Source organism: Corvus moneduloides, chromosome 19, assembly GCF_009650955.1.
Source record: "Corvus moneduloides isolate bCorMon1 chromosome 19, bCorMon1.pri, whole genome shotgun sequence".
In the NCBI taxonomy this organism is placed as follows: domain Eukaryota; kingdom Metazoa; phylum Chordata; class Aves; order Passeriformes; family Corvidae; genus Corvus; species Corvus moneduloides.
The window spans coordinates 7,294,556-7,316,858 of record NC_045494.1 but is presented as its reverse complement, the minus strand read 5'-3'; the positions used below and the strand labels follow the sequence as shown (position 1 = coordinate 7,316,858).

Here is a 22,303-nt window from a genome sequence, read left to right as displayed (position 1 = left end):
GGCTTGCTCTTACAGTCCAACTGAGTGCTTGTTGCTGTCTAATCTCTTACATTGCTATGATAACAATTAATTACAAGCAGAGATGGCTCCTGTTCATAACCTACTTGAAGCTCTTAAAAAGCTTAACAAGCATCACAAAAAGAATTTTAACAGAGTGACCAGGTTCCCTCTGCATTTCATCTGCAGCTCCTGAATGCCCCAAATGAGAAAGCTGCCCACCTGTCAGAGCCAGAGAGGGGGTAGATATCGGTACCATCCCAAAAGTCAGTGCAGGCCTCAAGGATGATGTCAGCTGTCCCATGAGAAAACATCTGCTCAGTGCCTGAAGTGCAGGAGAACAATGAGTCAGCATCACACATACAGCTCCCAGGAAGGGGATATCACACCAACTGCTCCCTTATTTGTTAAAACATGAGTGTTCCCACAAAATGCTTTGATGCATTCCAGATATCCCCTTTTCCTCTGCTGAAAGTCTTCAGTCTCCACCAAGAAAGTATTCAGGATTGATGATGCACCTGCAGCTGCCCATTGTCTAACTGTGGATTCAAACAAGGCTGTGATAAAATGCGAGCCATGTAGTCCCTTCCTATTCTCCCCTTACCCTGTGTATCAATCCTGCTCCTATAAAGGTGGGATAATATCTTGCTCCTGCATCCCACAGAGCAGAAGAAGAGAAATTCCTTTGTGCCTCTTGTCATGAAAGTACAAATACCAGTGATGAGCCGGGGATCAAAGTCTGCCTACGCTGCAAAGTACATTCAGTTTTAGGCCAGACGTGGAACCGAAGGGTAAGAGCTATTCTTGAATACTTTTCATTCAAGTAGCAGAAGATAATTTGACAGTGTGACCTGCCACATAACAGCCTGTTTCACATTTTCACCCTGAAAATGTGTTAAATCAGGATGGGTCAAAAGTTCAACATAACAGACTCTACAAAAGCAACTCATGTTGTCTTTAGGGAAGAACTGAAAATCAATGGACACCACAGCTCGTCCTGTTTTTCTTTCTCCCCCTCTTTCAGTTTTTAATACAGACTCAAAATCTCTTATTCCCTCTTGTAGACAGAGGTGTTAAAAGGTTTGTCTCAGAGGCGTGTGACATCACTGATGCAGATCCCAGGCACAGGACACAAGTTCAGGGATGTGGGGCTGCCTCCCCTCCACACCTCCTGCTCCTTCTCATTTGTATTGACCCATTAACATTTCCTGCACGTAGAGTCTCCCTTCCCTCATCCAGCTGCTCTGTGACTTTGCCCCCAACAGCTTCAAAGCTGAACTAATGAAAAAAAAAACCAAAAAAAAAAAACTACTGCCAAGAAAAATGAGCCCAAAGGCTTCTTTGCAGGCATTGTTGCTGACTGCTAATGCTCACACTGGCTGGTGAGATCCAGAGCCAAGAATATCCCCTCAACACAAACCAGGCAGGGACCTTCAGGAACACTGGAGGATTTTCCAAAACATAGCAGCTCTCTGCTTTAGCTATAAATAGTCATCACAAGCCAAGTTTATCAGCATAACAAACCTCCAAGAGGAATAAGAGCTGTGTGTGAAAGAAGGAGCCTGTCTCAGGGACACAAAGGAGCAATTGTGCAGAGCTCTGGTTAATTTTATTGTATAAACACCTAATCCTTCCCACCTTGCTCCTAAGGTCAGATAGTCCTTGCTAGGAAAGAAGGAACAAGGGATGTTTATCCATGTAAAACCTATGTCCTGGACACAGAGCAAGAGCTTGCAATGACCACATGCACAGATGTACTGACATTCGTGCCTGACAGCAACTGCAACCCATTTCCCATTCATTCCCACCAGAATCTCACACCACAGCCCTGCTAAGGGGAAAGTGGCAGTGGCTGCAGACATTACAAACTGCAAGGAGTTCACTGAGCTGTCTTTGCCAGTAAAATGAGCTCAGCCCTTTCCCTTCCCAAATCATGAACTCTCAGGCCAGAATTTCTCTGGCAAAAGGGGAAAAAAATAATCAACAGGGCAGGGAGTATGATCAGGCATTGATGGCTGCTGGGACTCGTTGGGAAGAACCAAACTGCTCCAGCTGTGCCAGTGAGACAGAGCAAAAGGAAGGGAGCAGTGCAGCTCCAGCAAAGGAAGACAGAGATGGTATCGAGCCGTTCTAATTCGTGGAAGATGCCGGTGAGCCCCTCATTTCCATGTGGTTACTATGGATCTGGGATGAACACTGCCAGATGGTGGGACACATATTTCAATGGAATAGTAAGGGAACATACAGATAAGCTGCCTCCTATTTCTGCTACAGCTGTAGAATTTATTATGTATCTCCCTTTGACTGCAGCGTGTCATGGGAGTGGGAGGATTCAAAGATTTAGTCACAAATAATGTGTGGAGAGAGGTAAGTTATGTTCATCTGGTCTGACTTCTGCATAAACAGAGCCATTTGACTTCACCCAATGTTACCTGCACAATCCAGTATTTCTGATTCTAAAATGGCAACATTTTAGGAAGTTTCAAGGGATAAGACCCCTTGTGAGAGGTGTTGCAACAGTTAACTAAACCCAACTGGCAAAACTCCTCTTAGAATTTACTCTAGACAGCATAATCCAGGTCACACATATCCGTCTGAGCTCCAGGCTCTAACCTAAACTGTTTAAAAGTGAGGATAAGGAGTTGAAATGAGGCAACATTAAAGGTTTTTCCTCTACACTAAAAATCTCAGCATCAAAATAATTCCTGCTTATGAAGGCAAAATAGCAGCAATCAGAACAAATGAAAAAGCTCCTTCCCAGAGAAACATAAAAATTTAAGAAGTGGGTGAGAGAAGACAGTTAACCTGGTAAAACTCTGGCCAGCACAATGATCTATTTCAGATTCAATATTGAACATATGTCAACTCCAGAGAGCCAAGTTCAGACAATTTAAGGAATTACAAAGAGACTAAGAGCTCTGACAAGTAAGCTGTTAAACCTTTCTGAGGTGCTTTAAGACCTCAACCAGCTGTACATCGTTCCCATCCTAGCCCATTCCTACGGGAGTAGGAAGGAGTAGAAAGAGTAGAGAAGTCTGCATGGCTTCAGGTGTTGTATTTATGGTGACTGTGAGTTTGCATGGGAGTTTTGTGATTTCTTATTATTATGCAATATAGGAGTGTGCAATGTAATGTGCAGACAACTCACAAAGATAATAGTTTATGATTTATCAGAACCATGAGCATTATTAACTAAAACCCAGAGTGATATTCAACCCTGTGCAGTATTAGTTGCACTACCATCATAAAGTCTATTAAAAGCTCAATAAACCCATACCATGCTCTGCACTGCCATTTGGTCCCAGAAAACAGGTCTACTATGTGCTAAGATAATTTTTTTAATTATTTATGTTTCTGGAGTGAGTCAAGGCTGGGAAGAATTCTCCCTCTCAGTATACCACAGATGATTCACTGAGGTTTGCTAATCATATCTGCACTGGCCATGGGCAGAGCAGGGCCATCACCCACAGGGACTCCAGGCTCTTCCAGCATGACATTTTCTGGGCTATCTAAGGAAAAGCTTCCCCTGTGCCAAGTGGGTACCCAAAGGAAGAGGCAGCCTTACTGGTAGTGGTGTCCTTCACAAACAGGTTAATCATGTGGCTCAGGGGTGGTCTCCTCTTGGTGATGGATGAAAGCTTCCCCAGGATGGTTTCCTTAACCATCTCATCACTTGGCAAGCGGTACAAAGCCAAATAGTTCTCCTGCTTGAAAAGATCTTTAGCACCTGGTGTGAAACCTGAAACATGAACACAAGAAGGAGGAAAATTAGGCTCTAATCAATGCAAAAGAAAAGTCCCTTCTCCTGCTTCTGTGCCACCCACTTTGTGCTCATTCTGACACCTCGCCAGCAACTGGCAGGTGAGCTGTGCTCATTGTGCATCACGTAAATATGGCTCAAGATCTAGGATGAAAAACACTCAAAAGGACTAGATTAGTAATTACAGTGTCCATGCTCTTGTTCACTGAAGAGAGTAACTGTGACATTGCAGGACAGGCACAGAAATGAGTTCAAGTTTCCAGGTTTTAATCCTAGTGTTACCTCTAACCTCTTACATCCCCTATGACTCCATTTTCCCATCTATAGCTGAGGTACACCATTTATCCCCAAACTCCTTGTAAAGCCCTACTGTAAAGACAGGACAGGTATCTGTTCATTAGCAGGTATTTTTGTCTCCTGATGAGACTGGCAGACTCACACCAGAAGAATACGAAGCCGAGCCAGGGCTGGCTGGCACTGTGCTTGATGACATTTGTTCCTTGGATAGCGCTGACAACGTCAGAACTTGCCAAAAGCCATCTCTTTAATAAACTCTTTTGGCAACCAAACAACAACAGAGTCAGCTCTGAATTTCCACCTCCTCAGCAAACAGGACTGGGGAAATATTCTTGTGCTCTCTAAGGATTAAGTGTCTATTGACAGCTCTGATTTCTCTGTGTCTGCTCATCCAGTTCCTCCTCACCTATCAGCCTGGCAAGCTCACAGAGGCCCCAGGGCACGTGGACAGGCAGCACAGCATTGTGAGTCTCCTGCAGGGCGATGTTGCAGAGGTGGTCGGAGAAGCGGCACAGCCGCTCGGTCACGCCGGCGTTGCACAGGTTGAGCAGCACGTTCAGGCCCAGAGGCTTGAGGGAATTCAGGTGCATGTGCCAGTTGGAGTCATCAAACTGGATGCAGGAGGGGTTCTGCTGGTCTTGGGACAGGCTGAGCATCTCCAGGTGGTAGTCACACACAAAGTCTTCAGCCTCACAAGCCAACACCTCGCTGTCCCCAACAACCTGGTCCAACAGGCAGAGAAATTCTAATTGGTTACAATGAATACAGCTTGAGCCTAGAATCCTGCAGGGATCCCAGCTAAATTGCCCAAAAGGGGGTACTCTGTGTGTTTGAGTCGGTGTTACAGTTTCACAAAAGCCTACTTGTGTGCCCCTCCAGTATGTCTTACCTGAGTATGTTCCTCCTCTCCACCCTCCGTGTCCTTGCTAAAGCTCACGTTAGATCCAGAGGGATGTTTGCTTCTGCTGTTTGGCTTTCGGTGGGCAGAGGCTTCAGGAGCCTTTGGAGCATCACCAGACCAGTTGTTCCTCTCTTGTTCATTGGCCATGTGCACTGTGTCTGCCAAGGGGCCAGAGAGCAAAGCATCTCTTTCATGGGGCTGTGGGAGACCAACAGAGCGAAGGGTGGTGATTCAGTGGTTGAACACAAGGCACTGCTGATTCACCCGCTGCTTTAGGACTCCTGTAGAAAAGGATCCTTCCTGCTTCCTCATCTTTTAAGCAAAGAATTATGGCACAGGACTTCTCTACAAGGCCCCTCTATAATATCACATTGTGTGTCAGTCAAACTATGATTGCAGCCAACACACTACATTATGGATTATGGATCACTCACCTCATCTTCCATCTCAGGATGGCAGAAAGACCGTGTGGAGAGCTCATCAGTCAGATCTTCGTGGCTGTCATGAGGTGGTTCCACCTTCCCACTGAAGAACAGAACAGTCTCTGGGCTGGGGTTTGGCCAGGAAAGAATCCCCTGCTTGTCTACACAGCAGAGCACCTAGAACATCCCACAACACCCCCAAGAAAGCAAAATCTTAGTGAAGACATGTCTCAATGTTCATGCTTAGTTGTAAATATCATTACTTCATTAAACACATGGGAGGATAGACAAGTCTCTCCTTCATCAACTTTCTCTCTTAAAAAACTGCACCTAATAACACTCCAAGAAATCCAAGAATTCCTTGCTCTAACAAGATTGATGGGTTGTTTAACACCAATTTTACTTCAGCATATTACAAACTAGGCATGAAGACCAAGGGAAGGAAGCAACTACTCAACCTATTTCACCAGCTACTACCGTACCAGGACCCAAACCAGCTGATTCTTGCACAGGAATCAAGAGGGCAATTTGACCAGAACCAGAGCTGGAAAATACAGACATCCTGTCAGATGTCACAGAGTATCTCAAACCATTGTTTTAGCCTGTAAATGTGCTTGGACATGACTGGACAGTTATAAACTCTTCTACAAAGACAGGAGCCTGAAGGGTTTCTAATTCCAACACAGTGAACTGACTGCAAACAGTCTGTGCTCGGGGAAGGACGACATGAACGATGGAAATGAAGCATCCTCACAGGGCTCCTCTTTCTGACAACCCAGCAATACTCACAGTGACAGATCCCAGACTGTGGAGCAAGCTGGAAGTGAAGCTCAGAGTTGGGGATTTGCCTTTTAGAACACAGAGGAAGTGGCTCCAGATACAGCGTATCATTTCCTGACGAGGGAAGCAGAGGACATCAGCCAATTAGATACCCATTCATTGGAAGATGAAGGGAGAGAAGGAAAAAAGGGAGTATGACATTACCTGCTTCCACTTTCAACACAGGGATACACTGTAAGATAGACATCAGCCTCTGTGGGAACCTGTTACCTGATACAGTGCTGGTGTTCTCAAGGGAAAAGCATTTCTTCCCCTTTCCACTGATTGCTAACAGTCAGTCTGATTGTTGAACTGAGAATTCACTGAAACTACCTCTGTCTATCCAAAAACAGAGAAAGAAATTCTGAAGTGAGCTCATTTTGAGTGAATCAGTTGTCACCTCTTAGTGTTTTTTTCCTGAAGTAATTCAACCCCTCGGATTATGGAGTTTGAGGCCTTTGGTTTCCCACCACCACGTTGCAAATCAGGTAAAGGATGGGGTCCCTGTGGTCAGGTGACTTGCCCAAGCTTAGTTACTGAGGCAGTGACAATGTTGGAAATAAAGCCAAGGTGCCCTGACTACTCCATCATTACAAAGGTATTGTAATGAAACAGAAAGAAGGGGATATTTTGCAAAATTAAAATATCCAGTTGGCACCCTTCATTTTCCACACAAACATGTTTCAGAGGGAGTCTGGATGGCAGCAATCAATCCAAGCACCAGAGCTGCGTGTTTTCCTCTGTGCAATCCTAAAGCCAGCAAAACCAGGATTGAATTACTGTGTTATTTTACCACTTTTTAGCTGTTATTCTGGAATACTGTCACTGCAGAGCACTTCCCCCAAAGCTCCTCAAATCATGTTCTCTGGATCCTAATGATTAGTACAGCAGTAAGCTCAAATGCAAAACAATCCGGAGCTATCACCAAGAAAAAAAAGCTCTTATTTAAACCAGGTTCTCCTAAGCAAAAATGTTACAAAAGAAAAGAAACAGATCTTCTCAACAGGGTAGGTCAGCTGAAATCACTCCTATTTAGTACCTGAAAAACATCTCAGCTAAACGATGAACTGGCAAAGAAAGGCAACAAAACATTCAGCAAAGGAAACAGGTGTGTGTGCACCCATGTGCATTCCTCTGAGCGACTGGGAGCAAGGAAACAGGAACTGACTCTTATAAAATCTAGGGATTTTTAATCACTCCTGGAGTGCATCTGCCTCCTTATGGAAAGGGGAATCTTGATGCCAGATTAGACAGAGAAGTATCTTTCCTCTACCCACCTGTTTAATCTGGATGATGCAATTTATAGAGTGGCCGGAGCAGTTCCTTCCCCAGAAAAAGGGCTCCTGAATGTTTAATTGCCCCAGCTTTGGAAGCACCAGTAATGTGCTTAAGCCTGATAAGGAGCCCATGGAACAGGATCAGACTTTTTAAAAAGCCTGAACATTCCATGGTCCCCTCTGCAGTTTGGTCTCGGTGCTGACCACCATTCCCTCTGGGTTTTAGTTTTGGCTTGAACAAGGTTTTTCTGCTGCAAGCAAAATACTTCCCTTCTTTCAGACACACATCATAAAAAGTTTATTTTACTTCTGGAACAGGCCTTGAAAGAGGTACTGTGTTCAGGACAGAAAACATTGATTTCAAACCATTTGCAATATTCATAAAAACACAACTGGACTCGGTATCGAGGTCACCTCAATCTCTGGTCAGCAGAGCAGTATTTACATGGGGAGGTGGAGGGGAAAGACATGCAACCTGCATGCACAGCAAATTAAAGCAACAAATGAGTGACAACGGACAACTGACACAAGTAAAAAGGGTCTAGCAACAAGCAGGAGATCAGAGAGGAAGGGAAAGGATATCATGAAGTTCTGCAGTGAAGATGGAGGAAAACAATTCATAATAATAGTACCTGAGAAGATACCATCTCTGTGTAGCTGCTGAGAGTGTCCTCTGAAAACTTAGCAAGCTGCAGCAAGAGAAGAGACCAGTTACTATAATTGTGCTCAGAAATGTGCCAGGAGGAACATCCTTCCCTCAGGATGTGCCTTCAGGGAGGAGAAAGCAGGAGTCCTGCTCTGTGGCAATCACTGTACCAAGGCAGACCGATAACTCAACAAAGCAATTAAGCCTTTAATGGACTCTGTCTTTATCTACTTGTGAAGCACAGGCAAAGTGCTTGGTGCTGTACATCACAGAGGAACACACAGTCATTACCTAAATGTCTACAGAGAAAATAATAGCAATTAGACCCAGAGGAGGCTCTTTCTGTGTGGCTATTTTTAGTCAGAAAGAGCCAGGATTGAGTGATCTGATTTTAACTTATATGGGTCAGTTACAGAAAGGGAGCTGGAAGAGGGGTTGGAAAAGCAGGTGCCTGGAACACAATGGACACAGAGGAATGAGGTGATACAAATGGGATGTGGATAGCAAATGAAAAGAAATTACAGCAGGGCACTACAACGGTGCTTGTGGAATTACACTGAGAAATTCACTAACTCATAAGTTTTGCATCCAGCACAAAGGCATTCCACACTAGGTGTAATTCTGAAAAAGTTTAAATTTAAGTCTATTCATAACCATAAGTGAACATGGCAATTACATTTATATGTAAATAAAACCATAGCCTAAATAATAATGCATATATCTGGCACTTCAAAAAGGATCAGTTTAACAAAGCCAAAAAAAGGCAAGAGAAATCTGTCAGAAATCATTTAAACTGAGAACTACAAAGGATGATTAGGAACTGGTTAAGAATATTTTGTTACAATTTTAAAAAGCAACAATCCCATAGTAAAAGTAAGAGACCAGTTTTGAGTGAAAGTGAAAACAGAAGTAAAAATTAACATAAAAAATAACGAAAAGTATACCAGTAGGTAATTAAAACCAGACCACTGCTTGTTAAAGACGGTGAAATTACAAATGACATTGTAGGCAAGGCAGACATGTTAAATAAATATTGCTATTCCTTATTCAGTGATAAAATCATACCATATGATAACTATGAAATATTTTCCATTCCAACACCAGCTACTGAAAGTAAATATGTTTAAATTAGCAGGTCTGGACAATGACTGTTACTGCTGATTTTGCACAAGGCTTGAACTATGGATTAAGTCCCAGTTCAAATGGAAGTGGTGCCAATGCCCAAAAAGGGAAGGAGAACCATCCAAATTACCACAGGACCCCAGACAGACTTTGATTTCAGACAGAATAACAGAGTGGCTAATATGAGACTCAATTAAAAGAAAAGAAGTGGAATAATACAACCAGTGCCAAACACCACAACTATATGAGCAGCAAATCTCCTCAAATTATTGTGATATCTTTTTTGACAAAATTACAGATTTGACTGATAAAAGTACTGCTTTTGACATAGACCATTTGGTAATTTGACTTGATTCTAAATGTTTGAGTGGTTTTCTAACAAAAATACCAAAGAAATCGGGCCCATAGTAGATATATTAGAAATAGACTATCTCTAAATTGAACAGAAACAGAAATTATTTGCAATAATGTGATACTAGCTCAAGCAGGGACAAATCTGGGTATTTTGTTAATAGCAACTAAAAACAACACATTACTGATAGAGACTGTAAATGACACAAAGTTTGGGGCAGAGTGCAATGTAAAGAGAAAAGACCACTGTCACAGAACAATATGGATTGCTTGGGCAATATGCAAAAACATGTATCTGAACAGGCACAAATCAAAGGCTGTGTATTTAGGTGCAAAAATGAAGGCTGGAGTTACAGGACGAGGACTCTCAGAAAGCAGTAACTGCAGACTATCAGCTGAATAAAGCCTGGCCTTTTAAAGCACTGGCTAAAAGATCTAATGGGATCCTTTGTTGCACAAACAAGGGAACACAGAGCAGAAAGTCCAAATTATTCTGAAATTTATCAAAAGCACAGCTATTACTGGAATATTTTGTGGGTTTTGAGATTCATAACCCTACAGCGATCCTGAAACAGTGGAGAAAGCTAAGAGGAACACCAAGAGAAAGATTAGAGGTTTGGAAAATATGTTTATAGTGCCTCAAGGTGCTTAAACTGTTAACCAGAGATGGTAAAAGGGAATGTGAGTAGTCACAACAGACCAGAATTTTGATTGACGTGCTCTTTGCTCTTAAATCTAGGAGACAAAAGATGTAAATGTTCCAAAGGCTGGAAATCAGATACTGCAAAAATTCCCACTAATGCAGAATGCCCATTTTTAACAGTGAAGGTAAATAGTTACTGAGACAACCTATGAAAGGCAGTACATGTTTTCAAACCGACAGCAAATTCCTTTCTAAAAGGAATGTTGCTGCAGTCCAACTGTAGTAATGCAGCTTGAGGCAGGGGCTTGTTTAGGGGGGCACTGGTTTGTGTCCTTTCAACCAGGCACAAAGGTCACCTCCAGCCTTGAAAAATTGGGAATCCATCAGCTTGAACATGATAGGAAGGGGAAGAAGGTGGAGAAGTGGCCAAGTCGCCACCAAGTAGGCCAAGTGATTGGAGAGGAAAAGGGTCTTACCTGCTACATTTTGAACAGAGAAGAGAGAAGGAAGGAGGGAAATAGAGAGGCCAAGTGACTGCCCTGGTCAGGGGGTGAGTGACCAAGGCACATCACAACAGCTGTTCTGCAGCAGCAAGGATGGAGGATCATGTCTGAGATGCCACAGAAAGAGCTGGCTGGAGAGACAGGGTTGCCTGGACAAGAAAAATGAGAAGAGAGGAAAGAACAAAAGGAAGGTGCAAGTATGAGTGACAGGGCAAATGGGAATGTTGAGAATGATGAAGCAAGGAGGCCAAGGAGCTCTGGCTTTTCCCAGCTGAATAGCAGATTGTGAAGGGAAAGAGGGAGGCTTCAAAAGTACAAACCAAGTGATGCTGAGAATGGGTAGGAAAGGCAAAGTGGAGAAAACACTGAGAAGAGATTCTAAAGGTGCAAATGCTACTACGGGATGTAACGTGTCCTTCCTCCCAGGACATAGGCAGCTTAGTCATGTACAACTAGAGGGAAAATAGGAAACACAGATCCAGGGCCACAGAGGCCAAGGAAGGACAAGGAGGAGGGAGAAACTCTGTCCAAGTAACAGAAATCAGCACAGAAGACAAACATAGCTCAGTGCATCTCATCAGCACTGCCACCAGGACAGAAGAAGGGACACCTCACAGTGCATCCAACTCAGGATCACACCCCATCAGACCACCAAACTCCACTCCCCAAACCAGCACAACCACCAGAAACTGCTCTTACTCCCTGACCTACTCAAAGGCCATGCCTGCAAACAAAGCCCCAGAGTCTCAGGAAAGGACTGTTCAGCCCACAGAACACTGCAGAGGATATGATGTATCACATTCCTTCTCAGTGGCTACGCGTTGCCCAGATATAGCCACCACAGGGCATTTATCTCCCTGTTGACCCCTGTGACAAATGATATTTATCTGACAGAAAGCACATGTCTTGAAGAGTTTTATGGAATCACAAGAGCTTCCTATCACCTTGGGATATCCGTAGAGAGGTTGAAAAAATTAAAGCATCTGTTCAAGAAGTAATGTTGTACTCCAGGGAGAGGGAACAGCTGGGACAAAGATATAACAAGGTTTTATAATTATGAAGACACATCTGCTAAATTCAGTGTGGTCACTTCACAGAGCCTTTTCATCTCCTGCCCTTGTCTCTGCAATGTGGGAGAAACCTACCAGTGAGGTGGATGAGGCCTTGCTCATCTGGGCCAAGACTCTGGCTTCTCCAAAGGCTGTAGCAAGAATCCACAAGACAGGAAAGAGCAATGGAAGGATGGGTAAGACACCATTCACCTGAAAAAAACAATCTGTGATCACCAACAAGCACAGAGAGACAACAAGAAGCAGAATCTCCCACGTGACATCTTTTCCACCACAGTGAAAGGATAAGGATAAAAGGCCAGGGCAGGAAGGAAGGGGACTGGAAGCAGTGCCAAACAGTGCACACCTTAGGGGGGTTTACTGAAGGAGGCCAGGAATCAATCACACCAACTTGCAGCTGTTTTTCCTGCTGAATTTGGTGTAAAACTCTAATGAGTTTAAAGGCAAAAGATATCATATATATAGATATAGATAAATAGATACAGATAATCACATACATGGCAAATGAGAGAGCAAAACACTTAAAGGGAAGTCTATAAGGAATGGCCAGGGAAGTTCTGTTGTCCTCCTCCACTGAATGCTCCTGGACCCAGCATGCTTCCAGATCCAGGATGCTGCCATAGGATGCTGTCACAGGATGAATTAGGTCACTGAGGGAGGGAATCCATCTTGGTGGTGCTCTGGGGAGGAGGTGTAGTGAAGCTCAGAGCTCTCCTTTACCTGCAGCTGAAGAAGAGTGTACTGCCAGGAAGCAATTCCAGGAGCTTGGAAAATGAAGCGCACGGCGTTGGTTATCAGGAATCCAGCCTGCAATTCAGAGATGACACTGTCACCTGACTACCTGCACTTGCATGGAAGGGGTTTTCAGTGCCTTGTAACATTCTCAGGCCTGGGAAAGTATGAAAAACGTATTTATGATCTGCTGCTGCAGTTCCTCCCTCCACTCTCACGGCTACGTGGCTCAGCATCTCTGAACTGCCCAAGGTACACACAGAGTCAGCTGCATGAGTGAGCCTGGCCACAACTTCCTGTTGATGGCAGCAAATTCTTCACCTTTATTGACAACACATGGCTATTCTCAAGGACAAAGGCTTGGAATGAGACCCACCAGCACGATAGGGACGGCATATTTCAGCATCACTGACTGTACAGTGAACCTCTCATTATCCAGGGCTGTCACAGGCCGTGACAGAGCCATTTCCAGGCACCACCTAAAAAACAGAAAACAGCTTGAAATTTCAGCAACTAAGACTCTAACCCTTCACTTTCCTTGGATATAAACCTCCTAGCAGACCTGATTAGAACACTGTGCTCAGCCTATGCTATGAGGGATGGCTGTCAAAAGAGAAGCCAACATCCACAATAAGAGTGTGGCACTTGCCATGGTACATTTTCAGTGTTGTCAAGCAAACTCCTCAGGACCCCTCACCTGCTTAACAGGAAGGCACCAACAAGGACATAGACAGCTGGGCAGGCACTGTGCCCTGCATTTAACCCACCTGACATTATCAATTATTGGGGTCTTCAACACACGGAAGAGACGATAGAGCTGAGGGTTCTGAGGTCCCTTCTTCACTTCTCCCCTTGGGGAGGGCGGGGGTGAGAAGGGTGGAAATAGATCTCCAGGCTCCAGAACTATGTGCTCATCATCCTAGAGAAAAGGTCAGAGGCTTGTGTTCAAGCACATCCGGTTATTTCATGAGAATTGGCATTTGGAGTGAAATCAAACCCACCAAAGGTACATTTCAAGCTTTAAACTTTTTCCAACCTTCTTCAAACAGTAAAATCTTTGTATAGATCTTGTAAGTGATTAGTTAATTTACTTCTACCCCAGGTATTTTATATTACCTTCTTTTATAATAAATCAGTAGTAAGGAGAAGGTCAAAGCAGACAAACTTTATTTCTGCACATAAAAAGCAGGATAACGGATGGGGTTTGTATGTCATATTATCCTACTGGATAGATTCACTCCACTTATATTTAGCAGTACATTACATTTTCCCCTTGACCTGGGAGAGGAGGAAACACAGTGCTTTTGTATAACATTAGTGCCTCCTGTCCAGTGGGTTTGGGAGCTCATGGAGAAGATGCAGCCTGGCTAACTATGAGCCATCCTTGACTGAACCAGAATTTCAAGCTATTTTCAAGGTCAGAAGAAACCAAATACTCCCATAACCTGTACTCTGGGAATTAAGAGTATTAGCAAGAAAAACCTGGGAAATATATTGTTATAGGCCAGGGAAATTAGACAAGCAAGTTACCTTAATCCCTCTCAGAGAAGCAAATGACTCCTGGCCTGGCCTCAAAGCAACAACATCTCCTTCTACCAAGAGGCTCACGGGCAGGTTGACAAGATGCCCATCCCTGTAGGCCCAGTGAAGGGACCAGGATGGGGCATAAGGCATGTGAAGGTCAGGGTACATGGAATCTGACCATTTCACCTCTTTGCCAAGTGTATCTGAAAGCACAAAGTGTGAAAGAATGAAGTGGCAGCAATTCTGGATTTTACATCCTGCAGTGGGCTATAGGTCCCCCAGTGCTAAGCTCAGCCCATTCCCATGATCTTTTATCATCTCTCTCTTCCTCTGTGATGGCTTTTCCCTTCTTTCTCCACCCAGTATTGGCAACTAAACAGTCAATTAAAACCCTGTACAACAGAAAAGCTAAAGGCTGTCCTTGAAACTGCCCCACTGGAATGAACTGCCCCCTCAGGTCACAAAGCGCCCGTTGAGACGATGCTCATGCACAGCAATTTATTTCCTTCTGCTCTGTGTTGTGGTACAACCCCATGTGTTCTCCCCCCATCATCTGCTCAAGGCAGATATTTTTATAAGGATGTTAGGATTCGAATTACTCCAAAGCACAGCCATAACAGACGCCCACCTGGTAGCACACAGCTTGGAAGCACATGGCCACATGACAGCTCAAAATAATTATTTTACAGGACAGGCATGAGGAGAACACACTTCCCACAGCCTGTTTCCGTGCAACACAGGGGAAGGTTAGCAAGCTTAATTAGGAATGCATGTGATCAGGTTTGGGGAAAGATTCAATGGGAGGAAAACAAAGTGCAAATGGGACAGATGAAGGCGACCTCACCGTTTATCTTATCAACGATGGTTTGAAGCCTCCTCTCCACCTCTCTGCACTTCAGCCTCTCTTGACGCCCGATCATGAGGAGATCCAAGAGGAGCAGGAGGAAGAGTGCCAGTGCATTGACTATCTCAGCACCTTGGCTTCACACAGCAAAACAGGAGGAAGCAGAAAGCAGATGAGGTTTGAGTAAACGAGCAGAATACACTGCCAGACACCCACAGAGATAAACACACAACTGCCTGGTTGTTTATTCCCACATCTCACAGATTCATGGCTCAAAAAGAAATGCATGATCACACTTCTTCTTTAGGATAATGATACCAGAGAGGTCTGAAAGGACCCATCTCAATTAAGAAATACTTTACAAATACGGTCAAGGCATGTATGGCACAGTAACTTCTCTCATCAGCCACTAAATTCTCTGGTTTCAAAATACTTCCTAACTATTATAATGCCCTAGGAGTTTTAAAGATCTAGGAATGCTGTAGAAAAAAAAACCCTCAGTCTCTCCATAGGACACTCCCTGGGTCTATTAGAAGTAAAATTAAGCTGGCTGAAGTTCTGTGGAAGGGATTGATAGGGAATTACCAGTGTGAGTATGCTGATATCAAGACATCCAGACAGAATGAGGGACAACACTTACGTCAACCATATACAGTACTAAGATGATACAAAACTAGCAGCTTGCTTCAGTTAAGCAGCACAGGAAGCTTTGCTCACCTCCCCTGTGGCTGGCTCCCATAGCAGCACAGCAGCAACAGCACTGCCAGCAGCATCAGAGACGCACCAGGCCAGTGGAAACAGGAGCAGCGGTTACCATGGTACAGAAAACTGCTCCTCCACACCTCCTGCAAAGGGAGAGCAGCAGACAGTCAGCACTCATGGAACACAGAGCCAGACGTTTGGAAAAGCAGAGTGAGAAAGGGTGAAGGCAGCAGCTGGTGCTCCAGGGAGAACAGAACTTTGCCAAACCCCTGAACATGACACAGAGCATCCCAGATCCATTGTGTGAATCCTACAGCACCAGTGGATGCTCAGCTGGTGAGTCTGAGTGAACACTCTGCTTTTCTCTTGATTGGAAGAATGAAAAGGCTTCTGTGCCAGGCTGTCCCATTGTCACTGACCAACCAAGGAACACTTTTAAGCACTGTGCATAAACACTGGCACTTTGTATTCAACACACACGCCAGGCAAACACGGTGGACAAGGGGAGACTGTTAAGCTTCACAGCTCTTTATCTCCACCTGTGATGGACCCTCTAAGCTCACTGCCCTTGGTGGCTCTTGAAGTCCTTAGATCCTTCACATGGCAAGAGGCATCTTCCCAAAACTCTGGCATCCAGGAGAGAAGTGCTGACAGAAGCACACCCTTAGACAGATTCCTTGCTTTGTTCCCAAGGACTTTAGCAGTTCTACACCTGGACACTCTGCAGCTGCACTCTGGAGGGGAACGCAGCCAACTTCTGTTTAACCCTCATCTTTACCTTGAGAAGGGGAGACCGAGTGCCCAACTTGTGCTGTTTGGTGCCTCACCTTCCACGAAGTCCCTTTTTTCCGTTCCTTCTGATGCCCCTCCAGCAGTGCTGACAATTGGTCTCTCAGGATTGTGAGGGCTTTCTTTGTGGTAAGGCCCAAACTTGAGGTCATCTCATCCTGAGGTGCCAGAAAAATAAACTGGTTAGTGCTTCCCTATTTTCCTTTTAGGCTTTCTCCTGGTGGCTGACAGAGCAGCTGACGGTGAATGCCCTGTACTCAGCAGCAGCAGCCTGATTCTCTGTTTTCCTGAAATCATCTTCCCTCCTGTGAACTTTAGACTGCTGGCTGGAATTAGAGCACTTAGACAGTATCAGGTAAACAAACCAGTCCTGACTGTGCTGATAAATACTTTATCAAAGAACAATACTAAGTAATTTCTGTGAAACAAGATCTAATCGGTAGAGGCTGAGGACAATACAAACAGAGGTTATCCAGGCTTGAACTGGTGTCAGCTTGTAGAGAGAACAGAACACAGTTATGGTAGAATTTTAATGATACAGGATGAATTTGTTAACAATACTAACAACTAAGTAGTAGAATATCAGCAATTCAAAACAAGAGTGGTCCAATTTCCACAGCTGCTCACTACAGATTTTTATTTGTGAGCCAGGCCTCTTTGGCTACTTTGATGCAGAAGCTCCCAGATTTAAGTGCTAGGCTGTAGGTCAGTTCAGGACCAGACATGACCCCGCCATCAACTCCTCCTTTTACAAGAGCAAACACCGGAGTTTTAAGTGCTGAGCTGCAAGAGAGATATCTGGACTTGCAGGAAGCACAGAGTTCACAGCACCTCTCCCTCAGCACTCAGTAAAGAGGCAGCAGTCCCAAAGGACACATCCCAGGAGTGTGTCACATGGAAAACACCACCATAAGATGCTGATAACAACAAAGTGGGGTAAACACTCGCCTTTCTGGGTCAGGAGCATGAGCACTTTCCTTTCTTTCAAATCACAGATTGCAGTGAGGTACTGTGGGCACCATATCACTGACAGCAAATCAACAGGGAACAGCACGTTGGTGTCCATGAGAGGGCTGCAGCAGGGAACTGGTAAATAAAAGTTCTCATGGGCATTTCATGTTTCAATACAAACACATTGAGCATGTACAGCACATAGTGTATCCTGCATGTTGGAAATGTTCAGGTGTGTCATACTGTGCACAGAATACAGAACTACTGAATGCAAACCAGCAGGAAGTTTGTCCCTCCTGTCCCCACCAGTGTGATACAGCCCAGAGCTCAGGCAGGAGCTGCAGCTCTTCCTGCTCTTGTAGCTCTTCCCAGCCCTGCCAAACCCACCATGCTCTCAAACCGCAGCAGTTCTGCTCCTCAGGAGCTGCTTGCACACACCCAGCTCTGCAAGTGCAGCTTGGCTCTGATCTTTTCTTCCTGTTCCTTAACTGCATGGTTTCGTGATGAACATTTACTGGAAACTAATCTTGGACTTCAGACTCATTTGCACTGATGGTCCAATCCAAAACTGTAAAGCAGTGTTGAGGAATAGCACAAAAATTCTCTTTAAAATACCATCTACCACACACACACACTCTCCCCACCTATCAGGGACAACCTGAAACAGCAAATTCTGTCCAGGCAGAGTCCAGCAATGCAGCTTTAGCTGCACTTTTACAGAACTAAAAATAATCCTGCTGCAGTTCTCATTCTCTGTGTCAGTTTTAGGAATAGAGGAAGCAGTTCTGTGTTGTTCTTGGAAGCAGCCCAGGTAACATCAGCACAGGACTAAACGTAGGAGTCTCTCAAAGACTCCCAGAGGAGAAGATGGCAGTGGAGCTGGCACCAGCCATGCTGCTGCACCATGGAGTGCTGGAAACAACAGTGTCTGAGAACAACACCAAGCAAGGAACAATCAGGCTTCTCTCTCTTGTCTGGCTGCTGCCTGTTTGGGGCAGAGCAAGGCACCCACAGAAATATAAATCCTCTCCAACATGGGGAAAGCAGACAGATAAATAAAACACACAGAACAGAAGGCAGAAAAAATAAGAGGGATTTGAACTGAAAAGCAAAGTCTGCTTGGCCACTGAGCTGGTTCCAATGGCCACATCAGAAGCTACAGAAGAAATGAGAGGAAAGCTGCACTTAATGCCAACCTCTACTACAGCCATACAGTGCCTGGAAAGAGAAACTGCCTCAGCACAGCAGGCAGCAAGCACAAAAAGGCAGCAAATCCAGAGGTAATCAAAAAAGGTTCCTGAAACACCTGCACACCTGCTCCAGACTTTACACAGGAGTTACTGGTTTGGCACAGTGTCAGTCAAGATAAGGGCAGCCACAAAGAATGTGGCTGTAGCAAGTGACAAAGGACAAGTGCAGTGTGGCAGGGCTGGGGAAGAGGAAGGGCAGGAAGGGCAGGAATTGTTAAACACCCATCCTGACACTCAGAACATGGAGTATTTGGCAAAGGAGGCAGAGCCAGTCTGGTAAACAAACACTCTAATACTGTGAGTGAGGACTGCTGGGGGCACTCGGGTAACTTGCTGTGGGTGAGCATCAAGGGCAAGAGCCTGGGACCCAAGTGAAAGGGACAGGCAAGAAGAGCCACCCTGAGCTCCCAGCAAGGGGCAGCTCCAGGTTTTCACAACAAGAGCTGCCCTGCTAAGTCATCAACTGCTAATGAGGCATTTTTCAAATGCCCTGAAGTAAACCTTTGTATATGGCAAACCCAGGCGCTCTGAAACTGTCCCAGAGGGATCTTTCCAGCCTTTCATCAGCTGCAAGTGCTCTTCCTGCCACAAACCAGGAAGTGAGCACCCCAGGGTGAAGAAGCCATTCACAGGAGGTGTCAGTTCATTAATAAAAAAACCTCAACATTCACATCTTTGCTTTGGAAAGTTACATTCAAAGAGAAATCTGCAAATTTTCCGGTCCAAACAGAAACAGCAAGATACCTTCCCACCCAGCTGCCTTAGCATAGCGTTTCCTGTAAAGAACAACAAAGAAAGAGCAGACAGTAAATTCCAGGTTACAGTGAAAACAAACCCCTGATGGGTATCAGGAGGCATTTTAAAAGGCTGTACTTTCCTTTTGCCTGGGCCTAAAGGCAAAAAGTCCTAAGGAGAAAATGAGCAGTTGCTTCCTCCTTTGCCCCGGAGAGCACAGGAACCTCTAAGTGCACTTAGGGCTCCTCTGGAGCTGACCCCTGCCCTGGCCATCCCAGCCTCAGTGTGATGAGAGAGGCTGGAGCCAGGTAAAAACGGGATGATTGCATCCTTCTGCTTTGGGATGATACCAGGGCTCTCAGGAGTTGTGATCTGTGGGATGGCTGTTAAGGAAAAAACAGTGCAGGACATTTCCTTCGAGAGTGTGATTTTATTTTCTAGAGGCAATGAATGTGCTGAGGTGTGGACTGGATGGAAACATGAAAAGATGTGTGAATTTCTCCACTCGTAGTAAATATTCTACATGTTAAATTACTGGTTAGCTTGCCTGAAAACATTAGGGAAAGGGAACCTGACAGAGATCTTGCAAATGCCCAGGTTTAGGAGCTGGTTTGGCTCTTCAGGAAGGAAACAAGAAGCAGCTCAGAGGCAGGAGATGAGGAATCACAGAATCTGTAGGCTTTTCTTTGCCTTGTCCTTTCAGCTGAGCCTCCATAGTCTGACAGGAGTAAATCAGTTGTCAAATACCGAGGAGTTTGTTTAAATCCATAGCCTTGTCTGGCTCATGGCAAATAGGTTCTCTTTGCCTTCCTCAGGGGTTGCAGGAGCATTTTCAGGCTGATAGGTAGGAAAAGTGTGGTTATTTTCTGATTTTTCCTCCCACAACGTGAAGTTGTTCCCGAGCAACACCACCCCCCCATGTCTGCTTCCTGCAGCCCACCTTCATCCTCACACAAATTCACCACTGAGCTCTCTTCCTAAAATTCCCATCTTGTTCTTTTACACATAGAACTGCTTAAGATTACCTTAAAAGTTTATCAGCTATGTCACATTCTCTGCTATCTGATGAAAGACAGAGGTCTTGCAGCTTCCTTCCAGAGGAACAAAGAAGTAGAGCCCAGAATGTGTACAGAGAAATGGACACAAAATACTAGTATATTTAAGTCCTCTTATATTTTCCCACAGCCATTACACATCCATAGTAGCATATTTATTTGTTGTACCAGTAAATGTTGATATAATATGTGCCAAATATTTTTTTTAATAATACTGGAACACAAATATGTTCCTTGCTTTCCAGAGCAAAGTGGGTTGAATCATCCTCCATCCTCTGTGGATTCAGTCTCTTGCAGAATAAGGGCTTCTCACCAAGATTGCTGTATACTTGAATGTAACTGCCTTTACAAAGACTGTTTAAACAAGTAAGTGAACAGAATGCAAAATATTTGCTACAAGTTTCAATTCTCATAGATTGCAGATCCACCCCTCTGATTGAGAGTGGTGGAAAACCCCTGCAAGGCAGTTGTCAGACTGTTTCCCTCTTTCCAGGCTGCACTCACTAGGTTCCTTTTATAACACCTCTACTCAATTGCTTTTCAGATCTGAACAGTTGGAGGTGGGAAACTGGGCAGCAGAATGTTCTTCCTTTTTCTGAGAGCTATTTTGCATTCCTTAGCAGAAAAAGAAGGCAGTTTTTAATTTAACAATGACACTTTGCAGGCGAATAATCTACTACAGGGATTACACCTCCTGAAATGTAAGCATTATTCACAGGTTCAAAAACACACAATAAGGAGTAACTCCACCAAATACATTTGCATTTATTACTGTAAGTCCAATTCTTATTTAGGATAAGTCACAATATGACACAAAGTCGGGTTTTTGGGTCTGATCAGAGAGGATGACAGACATCAAATACATGACAGCACACAATTTCTTGGGGTAGCATTTCATACAGCAGCCTAGTGCTAGAGAGGGATTTATTCTTGTTCTACAGCAAATCACACATCAGGATGCTACAGCTCCTGTACACCTGCAGCTGCTGATTTAGTGCTTGGACTGCCTGAAATGGCTTATCCCTGCTTCAGAGTGACACAGATGGAACCAGCAGAGCCAATGCATCAGTCCCTCTGGGCACAAATTTCCCTTTATTACCCCATCCTTGGTCCCAAACTTGCTTTCTGTCTTTCGTGGTGCTCTCTTGGCTACTTTTCCTAAGAGATCAGATCCCTGAGTCCAAGCAAGAACGCTTCTCTAGTGACCCAGGCTACATCAATCATCCCCCCTGACACATTCCTACTCCATGGGATAAACTTTTGATTAAGATTCTGGACTGTCAGGACAGCTGGATTCTCTAATTCATTCTGTCACTGGTTTCTGCATGACAGTGGGAAAATCAGATACTCCTCTGTGCCTTAGTTTCTCATTCTGTGATGGGGCTACCAACTCCCCACCAACTGTTGTAATTGTGAAGGTTATAACATTCACCAGCCCACCTGAACACTACTGGAAAGCTCAGGAAAAATAAATGTATGTTGATATCTGCACAAATCAGGCAGCTCCACCAAGCAGACCATGGCTCTGTGGGGACCACTGCCTTTAAACCTGGACATGCTGGGAAAAGCACCAGAAGGCACAAGGAACACAGCTATTGAACTTGGATTGAATGCACCTGACATGAGCTTGGCAGCCACAGCTTAGCTGTTGGTGGTCTCAAATCAGGTGAAACAAGCCAAGTCTTCAGCACAGCAGTGCCCAAGTTAATGGACAGAGCAATAGGCAGCAACTATCTCCTTCCCCCTCCCTGTGCAGCCCAGGATGAAAGGCAGCCCAGACCTCCCGCTGCCCCCAGACAAAAGAGCCCCCCAGCTGGGTAACTGGGTGCCTGCAGGGGCTCCAGTGTGGATGCTCTGAGGCTCCCCACAGCTTGTGACTAACGGGGCCTGCAGATTCCCCCTGCAAAGAGACA

At 44.7% G+C, this 22,303-nt stretch overlaps 1 protein-coding gene across 5 annotated transcripts in view; it reads right to left on the bottom strand.

Moving 5' to 3' along the window:
• The window catches only part of TMEM94 (transmembrane protein 94), a 50,432-nt gene that overhangs the window by 14,352 nt on the left and 13,777 nt on the right, over positions 1–22,303 (bottom strand). For 2 of the 5 annotated variants that reach the window (XM_032129355.1, XM_032129354.1), the window contains 15 exons: positions 16,438–16,557; positions 15,626–15,753; positions 14,909–15,045; positions 14,071–14,267; positions 13,308–13,459; positions 12,917–13,019; positions 12,529–12,615; positions 11,884–12,000; positions 8,106–8,162; positions 6,167–6,271; positions 5,390–5,554; positions 4,944–5,153; positions 4,461–4,776; positions 3,563–3,736; positions 220–322 (listed from right to left, as the gene is read on the bottom strand). In XM_032129355.1, the coding sequence (XP_031985246.1) occupies positions 220–322; positions 3,563–3,736; positions 4,461–4,776; positions 4,944–5,153; positions 5,390–5,554; positions 6,167–6,271; positions 8,106–8,162; positions 11,884–12,000; positions 12,529–12,615; positions 12,917–13,019; positions 13,308–13,459; positions 14,071–14,267; positions 14,909–15,045; positions 15,626–15,753; positions 16,438–16,557 (2,171 nt within the window). Of the gene's footprint in view, positions 1–219; positions 323–3,562; positions 3,737–4,460; positions 4,777–4,943; positions 5,154–5,389; positions 5,555–6,166; positions 6,272–8,105; positions 8,163–11,883; positions 12,001–12,528; positions 12,616–12,916; positions 13,020–13,307; positions 13,460–14,070; positions 14,268–14,908; positions 15,046–15,625; positions 15,754–16,437; positions 16,558–17,737; positions 17,919–22,303 lie in introns of those variants that run through there. The other 3 variants (XM_032129356.1, XM_032129357.1, XM_032129358.1) reach the window with 3 other exon arrangements.